The 27226-nt window shown below is 44.5% G+C and overlaps 1 protein-coding gene across 1 annotated transcript in view; it reads right to left on the reverse strand.

Annotated features, from left to right (window-relative positions):
* LOC147901329 (uncharacterized) overlaps window positions 1–27226 on the reverse strand; it is a 44814-nt gene that overhangs the window by 13256 nt on the left and 4332 nt on the right. The window contains exons 3-9 of the mRNA XM_087375904.1: window positions 12637–12708; window positions 12351–12515; window positions 11626–11838; window positions 11493–11524; window positions 11270–11329; window positions 2145–2192; window positions 1714–1824 (exon numbers count right to left, since the gene is read on the reverse strand). Of these exons, the coding sequence (XP_087232030.1) occupies window positions 1714–1824; window positions 2145–2192; window positions 11270–11329; window positions 11493–11524; window positions 11626–11838; window positions 12351–12515; window positions 12637–12708 (701 nt within the window). The remainder of the gene's footprint in view (window positions 1–1713; window positions 1825–2144; window positions 2193–11269; window positions 11330–11492; window positions 11525–11625; window positions 11839–12350; window positions 12516–12636; window positions 12709–27226) is intronic.

Genomic DNA, 27226 nt, shown 5'->3' on the forward strand with positions numbered 1-27226 from the left:
CCATATATGATTTTGATCCCATTCAGCTTGTGGTATTTTCTCCTTGAGGCAATGATTCTGTCTTATGTGTACTCCCTTCGCCAAGACAACCATCTGGCAACCCCCCACCATGCAGAATTAGTTTGTTATTTAGTCTAGCTTCCTACTCTTTGCACTTCCACATAGAGCTTAGCTTTCTTCACCTTCTTGTTGGCATCGGTGATCATCTTTTGTTTCATTGATTTCGCATGAGTGGTGATCATTGCTTGAACCTTGGAAGCAAGCTATGGTGTTGGTGGAGATGCATTATATTTGTGTAGTGCCTCTTTGATGACTTCCAGCTTTCCACTTCCATGTCACGAACTCTCCTTTCCATAGCTGCAAGTCAAAACTTGGCTCTCAATTTCCTGTTGCAGATAACAAATTTGCTCCTATGGGTCTAAAAAAGTCTTCTCTCTCTGATATGTCTGCGTAGCGTGGGGGGGGGGGGGGAGAGAGAGAGAGAGAGAGAGAGAGAGAGATGTTACTGTCTTCATAAGGCCTCATTGGGCCTACGAGACGAAAGTGCACACCAAAAAAAGAGTAGCTACTACATCTCCAAGTATCAGAGAGTCAAGGAGTGCACATGGCCTCTCAAATTGAGATTATTATAGCACACATCTAATATATCTGCTCTCCATACTCTGTGTACTAACCTAACATTAACTTTTCAACACTTCCCATGATTCATATGAGAGAAAGTTTGAAAACATGTTTATGTAGCTATGCTGGAGTTCTCTATTGAGAGCACTCAGTTTATATGTTCAAAACTTATCAATCTATGGCCATGTGCGTAATATACATACCTTTGTAAGACTAGAATATATCCAATCATACAAATTCAGATTTTGTGGGTCATATATCTACCCTCCATAGTTCGTGTATGATCTAACATCAACTTTTCAACACTTCCCTAAGCTTGAGGGGGTCCAAGCGGCTGCCTCCATCTGAAGACAGCGTCCAATGCGTGTGGTGTACAAGAAGAATGGCACCACCGCAATCCTATCCGAGTGTCCAACTCTTGAATAAATATTTCTTTATTTTGCTAAAGATATACAGTAATTTCCAGCTTTGTGGATTCCTGTCATAAATTACAGCAATGTTTTTACCCTTCTTTGTCCAGAAACCATGCAGGAAGAGCACTATAAATGAAGGTTATTGAACCACGGTTGATTTTAGAGCATCAACAAGGCTAGGAGAAATTGTCCTCACTACGCATGTTGAAAAACACAGAGAAATGTTATGAAAAGAACGTCAAGTAATAACTGTCCAAGAAAGGAACTATGGAAATGTTATATTGGCATGCCTGTCCATGAATGATGATTACCACTTCCTACCTGCACCATAGCCTTTTCAAACCTTGTATAATAATACTCTATGCCGAATCCCCAATGAATGGGAGTATTGAGAAAGCAAGGGGAAGAAAGAGAGACAGAGGGAAGGAAGGGGAGTGAGAGACTGCACAGGACTTAAGTGAGTACGGAAGCAGGGAGCTACAGAATGAAACAAGGACAGTATATCCGATTAATAGCTTGGAGAGGGGCATAGCTCTACGATACTCTGTTTTTTTTTTTTGGGCCCTTTTGACGTCTATACACCGTCACATAGCATCCTATTCCAGTAATTTAGCATATCTGTGTCCTTTTTCTCTGACTAGATTTCACACAGACAATGTATCTACAGAAGTTTGCTTACATCATTAATTAAACCCCCAGGCCGCAGTATCGTGTATGCCACACCACTTGACTTAACTTCTTCCTCTGCAATAGCTTTTGCGTCCAGGACAAGTTTCAAGACCTTCAGTTCCTACAAGTAATACTCAAAAGTCATTCATAGCACTGTTCTCAGGTCAGCTTGAGCAGATTCATAATCCCAAAGGTGAAAATCACTATAAGAGAAGTCGATTGAACTACCCACAAGAGAGAGGCTTACACAAAAGATATAAAGATTGCAAGCACTCTAATGGAAAAGTGATATTCTGCAATGAGGTGTTCCCATTTATTGTTGAGATGTGCTTCATGTGCTCCAGAAATGTGGTATAGACTTGTCTAGCAACATTGAAAATGAAGAGATGGTGACTTTGTTAAAAGGTCAACATTCTATGCAGCAGTACAGTCACTACTAACCCTTTCACCAACACCTACGACACTGTTGCCAACCCCAATGCTTGAGACCTGAGCACATTACATGTCACACATAAATTGTTTAATGATACCATTCTTCAAAATCCATAAACTTTAAAAAAAATCAGTTGAAAATTATAAAGGTTCTTAAATACATTCTTTAAAGATACCATTCTTAAAGACATAAATTGAAAAAATATCAGTCCAACATCAGCGCTTCATGAGTGCAATAACGGTTCTCTCTCTCTCTCTCTCTCTCTCTCTCTCTCTCTCTCACAGCCCATCCCCCTCCCCTGCCCTCTCAGGCCCTCCCCCGCCCCCTCTCCCTCTCTCTCCCACTGCCTAGCTCCTCCCGCATGCGCCTCCCGCCTAGCGCCTAGCTCCCCCGTTTCCTCCGGTCTCTTCTCCCGCTCCCGTCTAGCGGGTCTGCTGTAGTCACAACAGCACAGCAAAACAGCAGCAAAAAAAAGGGTGGCCCCCACTACCAGCTCGCGTCAGCAGCAGCAGAAGCACCAGCAACAGCAGTTCGTTCCGAACCCAAGTCGCGCAGGAGGGGGCAGCCTTGTTTTCGCACATCATCAGCCTACGAGAGGTACAAGAGCGACCTATCTTCAGCCCCCAGGCTGAGCTGAGCCCCAGGCTCAATCTGGGGTGTTAGAGATAGCAAGAGAGCCCTCAGTTATTCACATGCCATCATGGAGCCCCCAAAGTCAAAGACCTTTGTTTCAACCCCTATCAGAAAACCCTCCTACTCCGACATCGCAGCAACACCCAGCCCATACACATTGCCTGCGAGAGGTACAAGAGCGACCTATCTTCAGCCCCCAGGCTGAGCTAAGCCATGGGCTCAGTATGGGGTGTTAGAGATAGCAAGAGGGCCCTCAGTTATTCACAGGCCATCATGGAGCCCCCAAAGTCGAAGACCTTTGTTTCAACCCCTATCAGAAAACCCTCCTACTCCGACATCGCAGCAACACCCAGCCCATACACGTTGCATTACAAGCAGAGTGTAGGCTCAGACCCATAGGAGCATATATGTTTTCTATAGCAGGAAGTAAGGAAGCTTACTCTTATGGTTGCGAAACCTGGTTCTTCACATTTGGCATCCAAGCAGTGACAATCTACTACTCGGATGAGAAGAGAAAGAGACTGGGACGAGTAGAGGAAGAGGAGAAGCGAGCGGAGACCGTGACGAGAAGAGGAAGAGGAGCAGCAAGGGGACATACGAACAGGCAACGGAGGTCCATACGGGCAACTAAAGCACGGGTAGGTAGGGATCATGGTGGACGAGAGCGCATCATACAAAGGGCTCCGTACGTGCGATGTGAAGGTGGCGTTGAACATGGGATCTGAATTTGTAGACAAATCTCTCGATCTGGTTGGATTGGCGTCTTTGCAAACCCTGCCACGAGCACTAGTCTGAGAGATCCGAATCCTTGGATGTCTGTGAACTAGGCTCTTTTGCAAACCTTGGGTTTTGAGGGTTTGGGGCAAGGGCTCTCTCTGAAAATTCTGCTCTTTGGACGGGGAACATGGTGTCCTAACGGGGTGACTCCCCCTGTGCGAATAGACCCTTAAAACCCTTATACCGTGACGAAAAGAGACCCCCCTCCTTCTCCCTAACTGGAAGTTGGATTGGAACAAGATTTTAAGGAGGTGATCCACCCACCAAGTACCCCCTATAACGGTATCTACAGCTCCAATCCACTCAAAACAAGTAGCCCAAAATGAGCGTACCAGTTTACAGCATAAAAACAAGAAGAAGAGCCCAAAGGAGAAGGAGGAAGAGGTTATTTCAAGTGTTTTTTCCACCAAGCGAAGCGGGAGTTAGATAAGTACCACGAACTCTATAACACTTGACTTTTGTAAATTAATAACAAACTTGTCTTTTTCCCTCCATTACCAGAAGGGGATAGGGAGAGAACACCATCGCCTCCTCTTGAAGAGGATATTCTAGATGAGACCCACATACATCTTGAGTATGATAACCCACAAATAGATTTACCTTCAGCTCTCGTTCGAGAACCTCTTGATAGGGAGTCCTTCTTTAGAAATGAAGGGAAAAGAGTCTATCCAAGAGCAAGGCAGTGAGTTTACGCCTTTAACTCAGGATCCCGTACACATGGATTATAATCCAAGTGCAAGAGGAGAGAGGAGTCTCCCGTTGATAAGCTGGTTTTTCAGCTTAGTAATATGATTGAACAGTCCATTATGACAAAATTAGGGACTAAGTGAGTGCTGAATTTTGGAGATAAAGATTTAAGTACCCCCTCGAAGAGAGCCAAATTCCAATCCCGACAGAGAATAGAATTTCCAAAATATGATGGAGCAAGAGAGGCAGATAAAATCCTTAATTGGATTCGCCACTTTGAGCTATATTTTACCCATCAAGATAAGACCGATCATGAGAAGCTTGCACTTGCCACACTACATCTACAGAAGGATTCTTTGATGTGGTGGGATCCTTATACAAACGGGAAAAGAGCCTATTCTTCAATGGTCCAAGTTTGTTAGAGCAGATGAAGGCCACTTTCAAGCCTCCGAGGCATGAAGAAAAATTGACCTTCCGTTGGGAAAGGTTTAGGCAATTCGATAACGAGAGTAATGCTGAATTACATCCAGGTTTTGGAAACTCTCTTTAGAGTTACTTGAGAAGAGTGAGGATGATGGAAGAAAGAATTAATTAGCAGCCCTAAGCCCGAAAGTTAGGTGTGAGGTTGAAATGTTCAACCCAACCACTCTTAGAGACCTCTAAGTTGGCTAAGATTGTTGAGAGGAAATTAAATCCTCGTAAACACTTCAACAAAGGAAAGGAGAAAGCTATTGTACAAAATGTTAACAGCCAATCACGTCCTGGATGAATACCATTTCCTTCCATGACTGACGATGAGAAAAAAAGGCTAATTAAGGAGGCTAAATTTTTCGGCTGTAAGAAGCATAAGCCAGGGCATCAATGGCTTCAATGTCCTACTCTATTAGACAAAATTGTCAAGACTAGTTTTGTAAAAGGGAAAGGCAAAGCATCCAAGCATGAGGGTGAGGCTTCTACCTCCTCATCACAGGGATCTGCAGTGAAAATAGAACCAAGAGTAAACGCTATCCATTCAGCCAACACTGGTGTATGGATTTGTGAATTGGATAGAGAGTAGATATATATTCATTATGGAGAATGGATAGAGAATCAAGGATTTTCTCCTCCATGTAGAGCATCTTATAGGATGAGTAGGCTGAAATAGAAGAGTTAGAAAAAGAGATTGATGATCCGTAGTTTTTATAGACTAAGCAGTTCGCCATTGTGAAATCATTTAAGGCCAAGATCTACCTACTTCAATAACACATTTGGGTGAGAGGATCTTTTTACTACTGACCCGTTTGTTGAGGATATGTTTCAGCTTATTGAGCAGGTTATTATGAAAAATTTCAGCAGCATGGTATTCAGAAGAGGATTCTGAGCATGAAGAGATATTGAAGAGGCACTACAGTGGTACTTCTGCATTTGAATATTCAGCATCAAGAGGAACCAGAACTTGAAGATAAGATTTAAGTTCTGATTCATAAGAGAGTATCAAGAGAAAACTATTTGCAGATTATGAAGAGATGATGAAAATGCAGAAGTAAAAGAGAAAAGTGTATTGGACATAACGTCCCTGACAATATTCTCACTTTTTGGGAGGAACCTTTTGCAACCAAGCTTGCTTTGCGTCTTCCCATGCCATCTGTATTGAGTTTGACCTTTTAAACCCCATGCAACCAATGATGCTATTTCTAGATGTTCCTAGTATTGTTCTTCATGATGCCTTCATAGTCTTGCTCCGTGTCTTGAACCCAGTGTTCTACCATGGTTGCCTCTTTCAAGATGCAGCAGGTTCTTTGACATTTGACAAGAGATAGAATACAACTAAATATATACCTAGAAGAATCCAGGAACATTCCCAAACTCATCCTCTAAAAACACAACATAGTGCAGTTTCAATCTCACGATAGTCACTCATAAGATTGAAAACCATAAACTCCATCACGCATAGCAGGGACTAGCTACTATGACATCCCCACTGACGTTATCAGCGCCCAATAGTGGGTGTAGACCATAGTATAAAAGTATGCTCTCACACATACAAATCCACACCCACACATACTTGAGCATCCATTTATAAAAAGTCTTCGTACTGAGTTTCTGTCGGCACTCCGGAGGTGAAGAGCAAACTCAGCCATGACGAAGGCTAGCACTAAAGGAGAAGGCTAATCAAAAAGTAGTCCAAATCTCTTCATTCAAGCTACAATTGCTTGTGAAGTCTAAACCACTTCATTTTAGTCTCTCCCAAACGAGCATCTAAATCTAAATCTAGCTGATAGGATAACGCGCCATTTAAGATAGAAAGAATTATTGCAATACCAGCAAGCCGCAACTTGGACGAAAACTTCACAAGGTGAAATTTGCATGTCAGCTAATACTGCAGAAGCATATACCTAGATGAATTCATGAACATTCCCAAACTCATCCTCTAAAAACACAACATAGTGCAGTTTCAATCTCACGATAGTCACTCATAAGATTGAAAACCATAAACTCCATCACGCATAGCAGAGACTAGCTACTATGACATCCCCATTGATGTCATCAACGCCCAACAGTGGGTGTAGACCATAGTATAAAAGTATGCTCTCACACATACAAATCCACACCCACACATACTTGAGCATCCATTTGTACAAAGTCTTCGTACCGAGTTTCTGTCGGCACTCTGGAGGTGAAGGGCAAACTCAGCCATGACGAAGGCTAGCACTAAAGGAGAAGGCTAATCAAAAAGTAGTCCAAATCTCTTCATTCAAGCTACAACTGCGTATGAAGTCTAGACGATTTCATTTTAGTCTCTCCCAAACGAGCATCTAAATCTAAATCTAGCTAATAGGGCAAACGCACCATTTAAGATAGAAAGAATTATCGCAATACCAGTACGCCGCAACTTGGACAAAAACTTCACAAGGTGAAATTTGCATGTCTGCTAATACGGAAGAAGCATATACCTAGATGAAATCAGGAACATTCCCAAACTCATCCTCTAAAAACACAACATAGTGCAGTTTCAATCTCACGATAGTCACTCATAAGATTGAAAACCATAAACTCCATCACGCATAGCAGGGACTTGCTACTATGACATCCCCACTATGAATACAACTAAATATCAAGGTTTCTGGTCTTTGACAACTTTTCCAATCCAAGCTTTTGCCATGTGATACATTGCATCCTGCAGGTGCTTTAATGAGCTTTCATGACTTGTGTGCAACTTTTTGTGGGCTAGGCTAGAGGGCAAATATAATAGAAGGGGCCCAAGTGCCTTGGTAGATAATGTTCCTTCCTTAGTCAACAAGGGATTGCGACATCACTGATCCAAATTTGTCAAGCAGAGCCTAACAAGATCCAAGATTTCACTCAAGCTCCATGCACTGGAGGCTTCTATTATAGCATGGGCCTTAGGAACACCCATCACACACAAGGAAACTTGCAACCTTTTTAGAAATTGATCTTTTTTAAGGTCCCCCTTCATGGCAAAGGGTCACAAATTATTAGAATCTTATGGAAATCTAAGGGCGCCAACACAATTAGTCACACTTGAGAGAAGAGACTCACTAGAATGCAGAGAGAAACACTAGCATCCTATCAGCTCTTTAAGATGTGAGATGGAGGCACCTTATTACTAGAGCCTTACCTGCACCAACAACTTGGATTAGACTATCTTATTTTCGAGATGATATCCTGGTAGCATGTTAGAGTGGATGATCAAGAAGGGAAGCTTTGGGTTGACCCACACCACCTAGCCTCTAGTACCATTCAAATTAGCATCTTTGGTTGTGGCAAGGACACTAACTTGACAAGGTGCAATAGAATGGTGATGGGTATCTTTTGTTGGAAATTGTGTGATCAAGGTCTTGTCCTATGATCGTGTGTGTGTGTGTGTGTGTGTGTGTGTGTGTAGCACACTAAGTGCTATGATGTGTCTAGACTATGACATAAGTGATGATGTAATGCAAAGGCCTCCCCTTGGGGAGGTGCCTTAGATTTAGGAGTCCCTATGATGTAGGAGTTATCTCCTTTGAGGTAGGAGAGGTGCCTATGATTTAGGCCACCCTTGTTGGAGGTAATGGCCTTCACCCTCACGCATGTGTGGAAAATACAAAGAAAGGGGGGGGAGCCCCGCGTTGTTGACACGTGTACAAGAGGAGCATGCCATCCCATAAGCACTTGTGGCCCTTGGAGAACCTTGAATATAATGAGCCCTTGAGCCCTCCAAAGTCATCCCCTCCTGGGACGGCTGCTTGCCATAGGTCCCAACAATGGTATCAGACCTAGTTTGGGCGACAGCGGCTGCGCACGTGACGCATGGCATCGTGCCATTTCTCTAGATCTGTGGACTGTATGCACTTAAGCAGAGGTGTCGTGATTTACATGAGTGGGTGTTAAGTGCGACTCATCACGGAGTGCCATGATTCACGGTGATCTTGAGTGCGGTTGTTGACTGCGTGGTCTTTGAAGCACTTTGGGCAACTTGGATCTGTTGACCCCGTGCGGTTTGTCCACGTGGTTCTGTTGTAGTGTTGGTCTTGATTTGGTCAGTGCTTGGATTTAATGCTTCGGGGTTCATCCATGGGGGGGTGTTGGAGGTAATGGCCTTCACCCTCACGCATGTGTGGAAAATACAAAGAAAGGGGGGGGAGCCCCGCGTTGTTGACACGTGTACAAGAGGAGCATGCCATCCCATAAGCACTTGTGGCCCCTGGAGGACCTTGAATATAATGAGCCCTTGAGCCCTCCACAGTCATCCCCTCCCGGGACTTTTTGGGAGACTGTAGAGCTTTCTGCGTGGCTATGGGACGGGTCTGGGAACCCCACACCCGACACATTTCTCGGTGACATGTGGCTGCTTGCTGTAAGAAAATAATACAACGTCTGTGCTCAACAGATAATAGGATCTCGTATGCAAGAGAGAAAAGCAAATAGTATGGAGAATCAAAATTTGATTACTGTAGAACTGATACAATAGATGGCGCTGCCTCCCAATCGTGCGCTCCTATGAAAGGAGCTTCGATGGCGAGCTGAAAACAGTAGAAGACGGAGGCTAGATGCTAAGGAATCAGGATTGCTGTAGCCAGTGATGAAATGGGCTTCACGGGGTTGCTCTTATATAGCCACTAGTCGTAGTCGGTTAGACTCAATTGGGTAACCGACCCAGTCCGCCCAAAACGGTCGACTGGGGATCGGTCCCGAAATAGGCCACCGACCACACAATAGAACCGTGGTGTAATATAGAGCAACTAGCCTACGGTCACCGTTCGGCCCAGAGCCATCTAGGACCATCTGGGGCTCCAAACGGGCCCCGCAACCCGAGAGTGGGCTGCCCCGGAAAATGCTCCGTCTACCCTTAGTGCGGTCAGTCATGGGATGCCTTCCCGCACTTGCATGTAGCCTAGTTGGCAGTGTGCCAACTCCGTCCAGCCATCAGGCCACACATGGCCCCCATCTAATGTCCAAGCCAGGACCTACCGGATAACCAAGCTACTCAAATGCCTTCTCCTCATATGGGGGGCTTACAAGTAGAGTTAGTTGGTTCCCGCGTAGTTACACAAGAGTGGAGCATTGATATCTAACACTTGCCACAAGAGAATTTGCTTTCATACTTCGAGAACTGAAAGACACAAATAACACTCTTCGAGAGAGCACAGAAACGCGCTTCTGAAAAGTATGCTGTGCAAACGTATTGCAGACCCAACGACTTGAAAGGCGACTCCAACCAATACCGAGACCTTGATGCTATCCACACTCACAATGTAGGGCACTTCTACAAGGCAAGGAAGAGGCTTGTGCTGTCCACCGGAATGCAAGGTTACTAAGTGAGAGAGTGAAAGCTGAGAGTAATAGAAACTGAGAGAGAGCTGAGATATGACTAAGAGATAGAGCTGAGAAGTGAGCTGTGCAAACTGCAATAGAGAACTTCAAAGAACTGATGAAACAGTACCCAAACCTTACTCCGTTTGCTGGTCCAATTCCCCAACTGTTGTGCTGCGTAGAAGGCTGAACTGAGGGCCAAGGGCTGAGGCTGATCAGGGCCAGATATGGCCCTTTGCCCCATAAAAGCCTGCCTAGGGAGGGGCACAGGGAAGCCTATAAAGGCAGCCCTTCCCAGCCTATTCTTCCTCATTGTCCCAGCCTAAGGGGGCCTTTCTCGGCTCCTACCCTACGCTGGGACCTAGAACTACCTAGAATCCTAAGATGGAAACACTAACCTACTGTTCTCCAGTGGGTAACAATGAAACAAGGACTGATCTTCTGACTTGACCTAAGGCTGAGAGACTAACCTACGTAGCTTGTGCCTGACGATCCCTAGACAAGGGGTCACAGCATACGACAAAATCTCCTACTAGGGAGCTATAATGTACTTGTCGATGTAGCCAGTGTGTCACATTGCACCCAAGTGCAGGGGTGCATGTAACAATCACGGTCTAGCATATGTTTGTGTGAGATGCATCTTAGTGATGTGAAAGGAAGCAGAATCCACCTGCAGCCACTTTTGTCGATGTCTGGCTGCATATTAACTACAGCTTGCGCCTGAATTGGGAGCAGGGACAGGAAGATTCAAGAAAAAACTCTGAACGCTCAGGCTTGGCTTCTAGGCACATTCCCATTTTAACACATCAAGGAATCCGTTAGAATATAGTCCACCCCACTAGCTCTTGGCACCTGCTCCAGGTTTACATTAGGCAGTGAGCTGGAACCCTCGGATGCAAGCTGTAAACAACCAGTCTCTCCTTGTTTCCAGCACTCTTGCAGATAGCTGATCTTTGGATCAATTTTTGCAAGCATAATATAAGCAGCACTTTTTTCTTCAAAAAGAAAGGTGTATCAACTGAAGGAGTCACAGGATCTTAAATAGGATCCAGTATGACATGATAAAGCTCCGATAACAATACAAAAGCTACCAACACAAACCACATTAGAAAAGGAGACCTACCACCTGAAACAAGGAGAAAGCTTTAAAACTAAAGAAAAGGCTTATACAAGCTATAGCATTTGTCAGTATAACAAAATTGCAAATAGAAATTTCTATAGCAATGGACAAAAATGCAGATACCATAAGAAACCTTTTGACTCCAGCTTTCTTAGCAGCATTCAATATATTGATACAGCCATCCTGTAAACCAAATGAAGATTAGCAGACTAATGTGACTTTTAGCAAATTTTTGAAGAAGTACACTAACACACACAACAATTTATCCCCCAGGTTATGAAGTACAACAATCCATCCCCCAGATTTGACTATCATACACAAGCAGTAAAAGCAATCTACAGGAAACCTGATCAACTTCTGGATTCTGGAGTCCTCCCCCTGCACAAGTTGAAACAAAGGTCTTCCCTTCAATATGCCAAGTTTGCCTTATTGAGAATTTCACAGACCTTAGCATATAAGTCACCGATCTGTTGTCTTACCAACAGTGCAGACAACAGCATCAAATGTATTCAGACTCAAGGCCTTTGCAATTGTGAGAGGCTCCATTACATCTCCAATAGCCAACATGGCTCCTAAACCTTCGATTTCTTTCCGAAACTTCTCACCCCTCTGGAAAGCTGTGACCCAGGAGCCAGCTTTGGCCAGACTTCGGACCACTTCCATACCCACTCCTCCACCACCAACCACCAAGACTACAAATTGAAATAGACAGTTGAAAGTGAGTTAGAGAATACTTATTCATCTGTAATGGCTGCATTAAACCTTAGGCGAAATTTTTAAAATCTCTGAATTTGGTATACGCATGCAAGCTGGTTACTAACTCCGTAAGGCCATGTTACCAATCACACAAGAGTGTCACCAATCTGATCCATACAGTGACACAATCAATAACTTAAATAGATCAAAACATAAGGATCTTACATAGGCTGAACACAGCAAGTAAGTCTAAATGAAATGGCAATCTCCCCCTGGCCACTTTCTGATACAAGATTTAGCATAGCATTCCTTGTGCAATAAGTGGTCATCAGCTTTCAGAATTATGCAAAAATGCAATGTATGTTGTTTACTGTAAGAAACGTATATTAATAAGGTGTATTGACTTTCAGTATGCTTTCACATTGTTCATTGCTGCTGAAAATAGACATGTGTTGAGAGCTCCAACATTGCTGCAGCATGATCATCAGAATCAGTCACATAGGCAAACCTGTTGAATTATCAATCGTCACATCTTCTGATTGGCTTCTCACTCTCATCGATTGTTTCTTTGTATAGAGATTTGGAGATGCAATGTTCCATTGTTTAAGCATGCCAGTTTGTCCTCCATATTGGCATAATTGCTCACCCTTCTTATACCACTTACGAACACAAACTGCAGCAAAAGCGAACAAAAATAAAGTACTGCTATCAGGCTGTCAAAAAGGAGATAGCACCACTTTCAACCAAAACAAACTAAATTACAAGTGATTTTTAGAGGCTGCACAGACATTTACCACTGCAAGATTGAGGTTCGTAACTGCAAGTGAAAAATGTGTCATATTGCTTCAAAATAGTATAATTATTCCCTGCATACAGAAAAGGTAAGCAGATACTGATGTATTAGCTCTGAGCAGATCTCAAGGACAAAACCTATGATGTCGCAACCTTCACATAACAATGACACCTGAATAACAAGCTACATTATTAAATCAAAAAAAGGTCCAGTCTAAAACTACCAAAAACATGCAAAGACCATAGAAAATAACTACCCAAATCAATTGAGGATGCTATCATAAGTCTCCAACATGGGCTTAAGAGGTGAAAAACATGAAGCTGAGATTGGAAGTCGAACTATTGTGAGATGCACTGGAGGAATGCTTCTGAAAGTAAATCCATATAGAGGGAAAAATCAATGTGGGAATTGATAAAAGTTGAGACATGAGAGCAACAAATCCAAAAATTAGATGATAAAGGATGCCACAACGAGGACAAAAAATTGAAGATCACATAAGACAGGGCTACTGAATTGGCTGGTGAATTACAAGAGGGATGATCTAGCATCAGACCGCAACACAAAATAAAAGAAAGAGCTCCCAGCAGTCTCAAGATCATTGAAAAAAAAGGAATGGAGAAGCTAGATGAGACTCTTAGTGAATTATTTTGCAACACCATGCATGTATCTATGCCTATATGGCCAATTGCCACCCCGGTGGAAGGGCAGGGGGAAAGCATAGGTGTCTCATAGTGTGAAGTGTCAAGGTGCTGAAACCAGACATGATTTTAAAGCACAAGCAAAGGAGCATCTTACATGGCAATCAATTGAACTTACCTCTAATCTGTTGTTAGATAAGAACAACTGCTTCGAAAGCAGAGGCAAGGTGACAAACCCACTTTAGTCTATGGATATCTACCTCTATTTTCCCTCATTTATTATTTGTGTTGCACTTATGTTTACTGATCACACATAGTCCTTGTTACAAGCCTTCACAACCCGGCTGGTTTAGTGCAAATCCTATGCACAGGTCACCAGCAGATTAGTGTTGACGCTTATCATGGCTGATGACCTGTTTACCACACGTATTATGGTTAGGATTATTATGGATTTTGTGAATCTTTAGTCATGGTTTTTAGTCATCTTCAGTCACACTCTACCATTTCCTGTATGTTGAGGTATCTTCCGTAGTGTTTTCCACCATGTTCCATATGACGAAGGCTTTACTGTAGCCTTAGAATATGTGTTCACCATTTTAAGTATGGTGACGCCTTTCCGTGGCCTTAGCTTACACCGTATGTAGTGTTTAGCCAGGTACATGGATTGATAAAGTGTTGGAAGCTAGTGCATGAGCTGGACTTCACATTGAGCAAAGCTATGAATCTTTTGACTATTCACAACTACCGCATCACCCTCCACCTGAAAATAGGTGATCGGCATGTCACATGAGACTAAGACACTTCACAAATCCACAAGGGTTTATTATACCCTCAAGACTTATGCAGTTACTAACACCTCAATTTTTTGCCTCAAGGTTGAGCCCTGATGTGTACATCTAATTTGCTTCTATTAATTTCTTAACTTATATTTTTTCCCAGAGAAAGGAACTTTTCTGTTAATGCTTGCAAAACCAACCATACAAATCGGCAGTCGAAAGGCACTGATCATGGGAAAAAGGAAATTGGCTGTTAGAAAAACCAACTTGTTTCTAGAGAACCCAGCTCACTACCCAAGAAATCTCTGGAATAGGTGATAACAACCAGGGTGGAGGTCTATGCATCCAGCGAAGAACTTGCTCGGTAAAAACATAAAAGATACCTACAGGCCAAGCCTTGTACAAACACTCCCGAATTTCAGCGGTTGCCCTAGATACTGAAGTCCAGCGCTCCTAGATTGTCATGTGCACGGATTGGTATCTGACGTGTACTGGGTACACAAGACTAGCTCAGGTAGCCTGGGGAGGCTTAGAGCTAGGCAGGCTTGATTCTCAGGTTGAGTGGCAAGGGTACGAACCAGTTAGAGGTCTTCGCTATTTTTGGCGCTTGGGACCCAAGTCTATATAAGGGGCCCAAGGGTTCAGTTCTCAGAGAGCCGATGGGAGCAAGTTTCGTTCCCAGGTGCTAAGTCTGATCCTGGATTGAGTCGCGGACGCGCGCCTGCATCATAGCGTAGCCCAAGGCCCAGTAGCAGATCCCAGGCTTCACAGCGCCACTTGGTGGTACGGGACACCAGGCTGGTTTGGATCTGGTTGGGAGTTCGTGCCAGTAGCTCAGCTCGTGGCTCGGAGGGGACATCTCCAGATTCGTCTCACGTTGTGTGTGTTCTTGTGTTTGCTTGCAGATCAGAGGTTTCACGAGTGCTGGGACGTGTCAGTTGGTATCAAAGCCAGCTCCTGAGGTAGGAACTTCTGTTCCAAGAATTTTGGACGATTTGTTCCTCTAGGTATGCCCGAATTTCGAAATTTGTGCTGCAAGTTCTTGTTTGGTTCATCGGTTATGGGAAGTGGTCAGAATTTAGGGAAAAGGTAGAAAGAAGAGAGTGAGGATGAATTCGAGATTGCTGAAGGTTTAGGTGAGAGAGGGTGTGAGGTGTAGCTAGGAGAGAGTGGAGAGGATTGAAGGAGAGGCGTGAGAGGGGCTGTTGGGTAGGCAAAGGGTTGAGGGGAACCCTAGGGGATTCCGTGTTTTGGTCAGGGCTGCGCAGTGGGTTAGGTGACGCAAGTAGGTGCGCCATAGGCTGGAGCGTGATTCGGCCAGGCGGGGGGGGTGCGCCATAGGCTGGAGTGTTGGGGTAAAGGCACTGGCCACCCTATGTAAATAGTACTTTATGTTGTACTTTAATGTAGGACACTTAAGTACACTAAGTACACATTTGTACTTAGATGTACTTAAGGGTTACTACCTTATCCATAATATATATATGTGTGTACTTGGGGAGGTACCACTCACTCATTGTGATTATCCCCACTATTGTGTGTGAGTGTGTCTCCTTCACTCCCTACTCCAAATCAATCTCCCTCACACTCTATCAACTGGTATCAGAGCCAACGGGCTCTCTCTCCCTCCGCCTCCACTCCCATCTCTCCCTAGCCTACTCCTTCCGTACGGACAGGTCCGTACGGCCGTACGTCGCCCGTACAGCCGTACGGACGGATCGCGCAAGGCAGGGCTGCAGGTCGCAGGCGGCGCAAGGCGAGGCTGCAAAGCTGCAAGGCAGCTGCAAGGCGCGGCGCAAGGCGGGCGCAAGGCGGGCTGCAAGGGCGCAAGGCGGGCGCAGGCTGCAAGGCGGCTGCAAGGCGGGCTGCAAGGGCGCAAGGCGTGGGCTGCAGGCCAGGGCTTCAAGGCGCGAGAGCGGGCTGCAAAGGCGCAGCTGCAAGGGCTTCAAGGCGCGAGAGCGGGCTGCAAAGGCGCAGCTGCAAGGGCTGCAAGGGTGCAAGCGCGCAGGCTGCAAGGTCGAGGGCGCGGGCGCCATACGGACACATCCGTACGGCCGTACGTCGTCCGTACAGCCGTACGGACGGGCGAGGCTGCAAAACTGCAAGTAAGCAGCAACAGAAGGCTTCGTCGACCCCCCCTCTCCTCTCTCCCCTTTTCTCTCGAAAACTGGAACATCCATCGAGGAAAATTTCTTCACTGTTCATCTGTTTTCCACGGGAAAACACCTCTTTCCCATTGGCATTTGAGCCAGGTGTTCTACTTGGGGCAGGGCTTTCACTCGCACTGAGGCTTAGCTTATGCCGCAAACAGTGTCGAGACAGGTCTATCACTTAGCCAGTGATTGTATGTCAGTGGTGGCACTGATTGTATGCATTGGACAGATCTGTACTTGATACATGCAGTGTATGCCTTGTTGGATGCACCTCAATGGATTTGCAGTCAGACGCCTTGTGAGCAGTAGCAGTTGATGCCATTTACTGTGTTAATGCATGGAATGTGCTGTCAATTCAAGGGGCTTTTGATGCTATTATGCTTGTGACAAATGCTTTAGCTTGTTGCTAAAAGTACAATCACTTTTGGTACAGATTTGGTCGATTTTGACCAAGTTTGACTTTCATCAAATTTGGGGCTTTTGTTGCCTGACCGGCAATCTGTCAAATGGGAGCACTCTACATGCATCAGACTATCTCGTGGAGCACTACTATGCTTTGAAAGTGCAAATTTGACTTACAATTTTTTTTTGATCAAAGGTCAATCTTTTAATTGGAGGTCAAATCTCTGATTTTCTTCATGCATTCAAAGGGCTTTTGAGCAATCTCACTTCCAAACTGTGAATTCAGTTGGGGGGGAAGTTTCTAAAGCATATGGAGGCCTAAAATCAGGGATCTTCATCCACAATCAGAGATTCACTGTTTTTTGACAGTCCGGGACTGTCACACAGCAAGTTTGACCAGATTTGACTGGCTATCTTTTAAGAAAACAGTTCTGGGATTTTTCTGGAGCACTTTGAAGCAGCTGTACCGCACTTTGAAGCAGCTGTACCAGCAGACCAGACAACAACAGCTTGCTGTACTGTTTCTGCAGCAAGTGGGAGAAAGACTTTCAGTTGGTTTTATGCCACTGAAACAGTACCAAGTTCATTTTCTGATCGTACTTCCGCTGCGGGGGAATTTTCTTGGAGTAACTAGTGCTTAATTGCATGACTACAGGGAGTCAAACTCTATTTTCTTTACCATGAGTTCCAGCAGCGACGTGTCGTCCTTGTTCCAGATAAAGAAGCTCGAAGGAGCTAAAAACTATGACATATGGAGGACACAGTGCTACAATGTGTTGATGCAGAAGGACCAGTACAAACCTATAAAGGAGAAGGGTGTTAAGCCCTCCAACATTACTGATGAGCAGTGGGAGAAGATGGACGGCTTGGCCAGGTCGACCATTATGCTTACAGTTGTTGATTCACTGGTTGTAGGCATCAGGGATGAACCTACTGCGTGGGAGATGTGGCAACGTCTTGAGGATACTTATGCCAAGAAAAGTGCCACGGGAAAAGCTTACTGGCTAAAAAAGCTTGTTGGTCTTCAAATGAAGGAGGGGACAGCTATGTCCACTCATATTATTGAGTTTAACAGCATATTCAGCCAGGTGATCAACCAGGGGTTGAAGCTCGATGATGAGCTGAAAGCTACACTCATCCTATGTTCTCTACCTGAGTCATGGGACACATTCAGGACTTCTACCAGCAACTCAAAAACCATTCTGGTATTTGCAGATGTGGAGAGTGCTCTTCTACAGGAAGAGATGAACAGAAAGAACAATGCTATTGGGAAGTCAAATGCTTTGAATGCACGCAGCAGGTCCAAAACACGTGGAAAAGACAAAGAAAGAGAGAGGAGCAAGTCCCGCTCTAAGAGTGATCTTGTATGCAACTATTGTGGCAAGAAGGGACATATTGAGAAAAAGTGTTTTAAAAAGAAGAATGACCAGAGAGCCAAAGAAGGCAAGGCTCAAGGCAAGTCTAAGGGCAAAGAAAAAGAGGAGCTGAATGTTACTTATGTTAGTGACAGTGACAGTGGACATGAGATATGTTTCACCTCTTCACTGGAGGCTCATACACTTCATGCTGGTGATGGATCAGATATGTTTTCCTGGATTATAGATTCAGGTGCTTCCTTTCATGTGACATCCTACAGAAATCTGTTTGTCAGATATGCAGGGGGGCAAAAGGGAGTGGTCTTTCTTGGTGATAACCATGCATGTTCTATCATTGGCATAGGTGATGTCAGGCTTGTGCTTGAAAATGGCCAGCAGTTAATGCTCAAAGGGATCAGGCATGTTCCTGAGGTGAAGAAGAACTTGATTTCCACAGGGTTGTTGGATGATGATGGTTATCATACCACCTTTGGTAATCAGAAATGGAAAATCAGCAAAGGGGCAATGGCTATTGCCAGGGGTCCTAAGGTTGATACTTTGTACTCACTTCATGCTGGACATTGTCCGCATTCTGATGTAAATGCCACCGAGCTGCCAAAGATTTCATTGTGGCATAGCCGGCTTGGCCATATGAGTATTAAGGGAATGGAGCAATTGGCTCACTTTGGTTACTTGCCGAGTCTAAAATATTCAGACTTGCAGAAATGTGAATTTTGTCTCTACGGTCGTCAAGTACAAATACCTCATAAGAGAAGGTCAAATCAGAAATTACAGCTCTTGGAGCTAGTACATACTGATGTGTGTGAGATGCCTACACTCTCTTTAGGAGGTTCAAAGTACATACTGTCATTCATAGATGACGCCACCCGCAAAGTGTGGGTTTACACTCTCAGAAAGAAGAGTGATACGTTCAAGGCTTTCACTAAGTTTGTTGCACTAGTTGAAAATGAGACAGGCAAAAAACTGAAAGCCTTACGATCTGACAATGGTGGAGAGTACTTGTCCAAAGAATTTCAAGAATTCTGTGAGGCAAAGGGTATCCAAAGGGTGTTGTCTGCACCATATGATCCTCCACAGAATGGTACAGCTGAAAAAATGTTCAGGACCATTCAAGAGAAAGTCAGATCCATGTTGTCACATGCTGCATTGCCCCACACATTTTGGGCTGAAGCTGTAAAGACAGCTGTGCACCTTATTAACAGGTCACCAAACAAGAGACTATGTGGTGGTGTGCCTGAACAAGCATGGACGGGCAAGCCTCCGTCTTACAAACACCTACGGGTCTTTGGTTGTGTCGCGTATGTGCATGTACGCAGGGAGGACCGAACTAAACTGGATCCAAAGTCTCTTAAATGCATATTCCTAGGTTACGGTGACAAAGGTGAGATGGGCTACAGGATTTGGGATCCCAAGAACAGAAAACTTATACGCAGCAATGATGTCGTGTTTGATGAAACCATCATGTTCAAGGAACCTGTTGTACAGCAGGAACCTTTAAAAGTAACTATTGATGATGACAGGCATCATGGGCAACACAGACAGGCTGTAAATCAGCCACAACAGCAGCATAATCAGCCATTAAATGATGCTGCAGCAGATCCTAATGGACAGCCAGTTATGGCAGAAAACATCCCAATGGATGAGTCACAGTTAGGTGATCTTCCTGACATGCAAATGCAGCCAGGAATCATGGAACAGCCACCTTATCTGGGTGATGAACAGGCTGGACAGCCAGCTCAAGATGATGGTCTTTGGGTTAGAAGGTCAACCAGACAGACGCGGCAGCCAGAAAGATTTGTTCCAGGCATTGATTATTTGATGCTCACTGATTGTGGAGAGCCTTCATGCTACAGAGAGGCTAGGCAGAGGGCAGACAAGGTTCAATGGGATCTTGCTATGAAGTCTGAAATGGACAGTCTTCACAAGAATGGCACTTGGGAATTGGTACCCTTGCCTACTGGTAAGAAGGTACTGCCATGCAAATGGGTTTATAGACTTAAAGTCACACCTGGTGAAAAGCCAAGGCATAAAGCCAGACTGGTTGCCAAAGGGTTCAAGCAGGAATATGGTGTTGACTTTGAGGAGATATTCTCTCCCGTTGTCAAGATGACAACACTCAGAACTGTATTAGCATTGGTTGCACATGCAGATATGGATTTGGTCCAAATGGATGTCAAAACAGCATTTCTTCATGGTGATTTACATGAGGAAATTTTTATGCAGCAGCCAGAGGGTTTTACAGTGAAGGGCAAAGAGAAGCTTGTATGCAGACTGAAGAAAAGTCTTTATGGTCTAAAACAGGCACCCAGGGAATGGTATCATAAGTTTGATACATTCATGCGAACCCAGGGTTACAGGAGAAGTGACATTGATCACTGCTTATATACCAAGAAAGCTTCAGATGGCAGTTTACTTATCCTCATTTTGTATGTGGATGACATGTTAATTGCTGGAAAATCTCATAAGGAGATGAATGCCTTGAAAAAGAGATTGCACCAAACCTTTGATATGAAGGATCTTGGTGATGCCAACCATATATTGGGTATGCGCATACTTCGGGATAGGGAAAAGCAGTTGCTATACTTGTCTCAGAAGGAATACATTGGCAAGGTCTTGCAGAGATTTCACATGGAGGGGGGGAAGAGTATTGGTACTCCATTACCTCCTTATGTGAAAATCAGTGCTTTGGACAGCCCTCAGACAGATGCTCAGAGAGCTGAGATGTCAAAGATTCCGTATGCATCAGCGTGTGGCAGTCTCATGTATGCTATGGTTGCAACCAGGCCCGATATTGCGTTTGCAGTGGGAGTGGTTAGCAGATACATGGCTAAACCTGGCAAGAAGCATTGGAATGCAGTGAAAGGTGTCATGAGATACCTAAAGGGTACACAGGACTTGTGTATATGTTTCGGCAGTCAAGATGCCAAAGTGCAGGGTTATACAGACTCTGATTATGCCGGTCACCCTGATACCCGGAAGTCTACTACCGGCTATGTTTTCACTTTCACTGGAGGTGCAGTGTCGTGGGTATCTAGAATGCAGCAATGCGTTGCATTGTCTACCACAGAAGCAGAATACATTGCAGCCACTGAGGCATGCAAGGAGGCTATATGGCTATCTCGGTTAGTGGCAGATTTGGGTTATCCATTGGAGATTCCATTGTTGCATTGTGACAGTCAGAGTGCCATACAGTTGGCACGTAATCCTGTCTTTCATGCAAAGACGAAGCACATAGATGTGAAATATCACTTTATCAGGGAAGTGCTTGAAAACAAGCAAATTAAGCTTGTTAAGGTGCATACAGATGACAATCCGGCAGATCTGTTAACCAAAGGGTTAGCTGCAGAGAGGTTTGCACACTGCAGATCTCTTATGGGTATTGGTTGAGGCCAATATTCTTTCTCTCCTTGAGGGCACACTGCCTTTAAGTGGGAGGTTGTTGGGGTAAAGGCACTGGCCACCCTATGTAAATAGTACTTTATGTTATACTTTAATGTAGGACACTTAAGTACACTAAGTACACATTTGTACTTAGATGTACTTAAGGGTTACTACCTTATCCATAATATATATATGTGTGTACTTGGGGAGGTACCACTCACTCATTGTGATTATCCCCACTATTGTGTGTGAGTGTGTCTCCTTCACTCCCTACTCCAAATCAATCTCCCTCACACTCTATCACTGGAGCAGGGTGCGGCCAAGCTGCTCGAGGAGGCTGATGCGAGAAAAAGCACCACCCTCCAAGTTGGGAGGGTGGGGCGAGAAAAGCATCGACCCTCCAAGTTTGGGAGGGTGTGCATGCTAAAAAAAGCATCAACCCTCCAAGTTTGGGAGGGTGGGCTTTTCTAGAAAGCATAGCTTCCTTGGAATAGCTGCACCGTCTCCTTTATAGCCTGGCGAGATCCCAAGCTCAGCCACAGCTTATGCTAGTGTGCACAAGAAGATCCCTCTACACCTCTAGCGGATTTTCGTCACCTAGGTACGGTTCGCAGCAAATTACCGTACGGTACAGCCAGCAGCGGAACCAGCAGGGGGAGTCTCCGAGTTCACCTACTCGAGCTGATCATCAGCTTTGTACCCCTTCTTCTCGGCCAGCTTCTCTTCTTCCGTCACCTCCTCTTGGAACGGTTTTTCTCTCTGCTCCACTCTCCTTCAAGCTTCGATTCCACCAGTCACTTCTCTCAGTTCACTACTCTTTTCAGATCAGATTTCAGACATGGCTGATTCTATAAATCCTGAGTTTGCAATGGGTGACCAGGATTTGGACTACCCTGCGGAGGAAGACCAGGGTCTCTACAACGATCTGATTACGAAGAAAGCCTTCAGTGAATTCACCACTGCTCTTGATGGAAAGTTTGAGCAAGTTAATGCGAATCAAACGGGGTTGACACAGCAACTCCAAGGGATTCAAACTACCCTTACATTTCTGACTAGCACTGTTCAGGCACTCACACATGTGGATGCCATGGCTTCAGTGTTAGGTCCGAACATCACTCCAGATCCTTTTCCCGGAGATCAGAAGTCTCGTACCAAGGAGGTTGTTGACACTTGGTTGCACAAGTGGCAAGTACACTTCCAATTTCACCCGTACCCAGATGACAAGAAAATACAGCTTGCAGCCGGGTTCATGTCAGGAAAGGCTTTATTATAATGGAAGGAACTCCAACCCAAGCCTGCAACATGGATAGATTTCGAAGGGGTCTTCAAGAAAGAGTTTCTGAAGACGGAGGAAGATTATGATATCGTAGGCAAGCTCAAAGCCCTCGATATGTCCAAGCTGAACTTGACTTTTGAGGTTTATCTTCAGAGGTTTCGGGATTTGCAGACCAGAGCTACAAAGATGGATCCGGTAACCTTGTTAGGTTTCTTTGTGGATGGTTTGCCTGACTCGTACAAGTTGCAAATCAAGAACAACAAGTGTACCACGTTGCAAGAGGCCATGAATTACGCGCGTATTTATGATGATACCATGGCCAGTGCAAACGGAACCACAGTTTCCGACACAAGTGGGAAGAACAAACGGAAGTTCTTCCAGTCTACCACTGGTACCGGGGAGACGAAGTCTATAGACAACGCCTCCAAGAAACACTTGACTCAGGCGAAGAATGGTCGTGCCCGTTTCCTTCGTACCTTGAAGCTAAAGAAGGAAGGACGTTGCTTCTTCTGCGAGGAGCGGGGCCACACTAAGAATGATTATCCTAAGCGCAAGAACCAAAAGCAAGCGCTGGGACCGAAGCTCCAGGCACGTCCAGGTACCAAAGCCAAGGGAGCAAACCAAGTTTCGATGACAGGTATTTCTGTAAATGTCATTACCTGCTCACTTTCTTGTAATTGCACTTTTAATACTTCGTTATTCGGTTCCCATGATCTTTTCCGAGTTTATGGAGAAGTTAGGGACCAAAGAGTTCACATTCTCTTTGACCCGGGCAGCTCTCACAACTTTGTTAATTAAAAACTTGTGCAGAAGATGGGGCTGTCCACGATACCTAGCGATCACACCTATGAGGTGCAGCTTCCAGCTGGGAAGCAGTTTTGGGATCGCAAGATTGAAGCGCTTTCTATCCGGATTCAATAATACACAGGGGCTCTTACGTGCTATGTTATGCACTTGGAGGACTAATGCTTCCCGTAACCAAGGACATCCCAATAAGATTTGATAGGATTTTTTGGGGAGATCCAAGATTGTGAATTGAAGGGAAAAGCGGACTGCACTGATCTTTGTGGACACGCCATTCACTATTCCCAAGGGTTTAGCCATCACTATCCCCAAGGGTATAGCCCTGAATCATCGGCAAGGCATATGTTGAAATTAGCCTTTTGCATTGGTGGGAGACCCCATTCTTCGTAGAGCTCCTTTGATAGGACATTGACACCTGCTCCACCATCCACTATGGCTTGGACTTCATTATATGCCTTGTGGATCAAAGGCATAGTAATGTTGCATATGTCATCTCTCTCACCCATCCACACAAGGAGGGGGATTTGCAAGTTCAATCCATCCTTCGAAACTCTCCCAGAGATTGGGACACTTCCGTAGGAGGATTCCGATGGGAATTGACATAGGGCAACTCAGGATGCTAGAGAGTGCAGCTCCTTCAAGTTGACATGGTGGTACATTCTGTTGTGGAGTCTATTGTTGGAACAAAGGCTCGAGTACAGTATCAATACTTTGTGGGGCCAAGTCATGGATTGGTCATGTTTCAAACTTACGAAATGCGTTTTTGGTCACTTTGGAAGCCACCCATACTTTTTTGGCCATTGGAGATACCATCAAGAAGATGAGGGAGCATTCCCGTGGATTTTATAGTTTATTTGCCACAGACACAAGGGGGATATGAATCTATCCTTACCGCCTCACCAAGATGGCTTACTATATTCCGACAAAGAGTTAATAAGTGCCCCGTAGATAGCATATTTATTTTTGAAGTAACATATTTTGTCCACATAGATCACAAAAATCCGTAATATGAATACAAGGTACTGGTCATTTTTGAACTACTGAGTTCAATGCACTGAGGAGTAAGTTGGGAATGAGTAATGGGGGACCATCTTGAAATAGATGGTCAGACAGAGAGAGTCAACCAAACTCTTTAAGATATTAGGAGCATATGTTTCATTATGGTAAAGTTCTGGAACAAGTGGTTGCCATTGTTAGAGTTTACCTATAATGATAGAAAACTATTTATGAATTTAGGCCAACTAATCCAACCAAGGTTGGAGTTCCATAAAAAGTACATAGTGCCACTGATTATATATATACCTAGATGAATCCACGAACATTCCCAAACTCATCCACTGATTATATAATCCTTATGCCGAATATGTTAGAACTTGCTATAAGACATCCATCAAGCCATGGACACGGCTAAGACCTACACAGATGAGAGTACAACTTTTAGAAAATTGATGAAGAAGAGAGTTTTGTTTTTTCTCAAGATTACTTTGCATGCTAAGTTCTTAGCTACAGGACAATGCATTAAGCTATCACCCCAATATTATGGGCTGTGGCTAGTTCTAAAAAGAATAGGTAAGGTTGGCTATCAGTTAGAATTGCCACAGGGTTGTAAGGTGCATCCAGTATTTCATGTGTGTTTTTTTTTAACAATTTTTACAGCCAACAAAATTACTAATTGATGGAATTGTTATGTTGCAAGAACTAGAGGAAAATGCAAGACACAAGCCAGCAAGAACCATAGACTAGGAAGAAATGAATTTCCGAACCGGAAAATATCTAGGGTGCTGTTGCTTGGCATGGACTTCCTCTATTGAAGCTGCCTCAAATTTCTTTACCAAATACAAAGAGCATTCCAAGATTTTATCATCAATTGATTCCTGAAGAGAGAAGGAATGTTGCATTCCGGTTAAAAATGGCATGACCTCGGGCAGATAGTCCTTAAAGAGATCATTTAGTAGTTTGTCATAACCAAATGTATACAAAGTTGTACATAGCAGTTTGCTTTGATATATATGGTGGTGGTGTGGTTTATTGTTCGTTATGGAATTCAAATAGACTAAATGATCAAGCTAAGCATGTTAAGGTCCTGGTGAGGACTAGAGCACCCTATGGGTTCTACATATAAAGAAAGTTCTTGGAGACAAATAAAACAATACTGAAGACTAATGATGGCTGAAGAAGAAATATATATCACCAAAGGAACTCAATACAAGAGAAGGTATGAGAGAGAAGCTTTGGAGGGAGCAAACATCAGTCCTCCAGGGAAGGCAACTGTAGTGGACTTCTGCACTAGCTCCACAAGTTGTAACTAAAGAATGACAAGCATTGCCTTATTGCAAGTGTAACATGAAAGCATGCACCCAATGATGGATCCACATCAACCTTGCACCTTCCTAAGGAATTGGTTTAACTCATGCAATGTCCCCACCATATTCAAGTATTGTTTATGATATACACATGATGCTCTAAGGCTCCATGTTTCTTAGCTCTATAGCATAGGAGATAATGTAGCCTTAAATCGAGATGAAAGATTGGGATAGCATGCATTGGGATAGGAAGTGAGCTATTAAAAGCTTGTTTTAGGCACATACTCTTGGTCGTGGAGGGACACGTGGCCTCCCTTGGCACAATATACATGTGCAAAGCACAAGAGAAAGTGTGAGTATTAGGGAAGAGAGTTGGTGTCTCTTGGTCTTTACTCGTGAGACGTTCTTTTAGAAGCTCCATGTGGAGATGCCTCTTGGTTTTGGAGGGGATAAAGAAAGGTTCTTGCTTGGGCATAGATGAAAAGATAAGTTAAGGGTTAAATTCTTATGAAAGGTTAGGATAAGTAGGGGGGGGAAAGATGGAGAGAGACTCCACTATTGAGTAGAAACGAAAGGGGTTTCTTTCCACAGCTTCTTGCGTTTTGTTGAAACACTCTGAAGGAGCACTCTAGGAGGGCATACCCACATAGCCATGGCTAGCGATTCAAGCTCCCTCGATTCTATCACAAAAGCTCGAGCTGAGCTTTCTAACCTCATCGACGAGAAAAAATGCGCTCCTCTACTCCTCCGCCTTGCGTCATTCCTTGCTCTTCATCATCTCCATTCTTCTCTCTATTGTCTGCATACCTTGATTGCCTTCCATATTCTTCTCTACAGCTGCAACCTTTCACCGCTGATTATATCAGTCTTCTTTGGTTGATGTTGTTCTTTGACCCGATCCAACACAGATGGCACGACGCCGGTACTTATGATGCTAAGGACAGCAAACTGATGCAAGGGTTGCTGCAGATCTGGAAAAAAAAGAACAGTAGATGGAGCAGAAGTTGGGGACAGATCTGAAGCAGAAATAGAGGCAGATATGGAGCTGGAAGGAGAGACAGATCTAGAGCAGGAAGAAGGCAGATCTGGAGCTGGAAGGAGGAACAGATCTGGAGCTGGAAGGAGGCAGGAAGGACTCCAAAAAGGAGGCAGGAAGGAGAGGCAGAAGAGGAGGCAGCCAGGAGGCAGAAGAGGAGGCAGGAGCTCAGGGTGTGCAGGGACCTCAGGAGCACAAGTGATGGTGGAACACCTAGGCCCCCCCCCCCCTTTAAATAGGGAAGGGCCAGTCGGTCAACCAGCTGGTCAGCCAGCTGGTCCGCCCAGATCTGGCCGACCTGGCCAGTCTGTTCGGCCAGATTTTGACCGACCAGGTGAGTCTGGTCGGCCAGTTTTTGGTCGGCCAAAATGTGGCCAGTTTTGGCCTCCGATCCTGGGCTCTTCTGGGGCCTGTTTTTGACAGTGTTTTGGTTTTGATTTTCATCC

Source organism: Dipteris shenzhenensis, chromosome 6 (genome assembly GCF_047967505.1).
Source record: "Dipteris shenzhenensis isolate YYH24624 ecotype China chromosome 6, Dip_SZ_1.0, whole genome shotgun sequence".
Lineage (NCBI taxonomy): Eukaryota > Viridiplantae > Streptophyta > Polypodiopsida > Gleicheniales > Dipteridaceae > Dipteris > Dipteris shenzhenensis.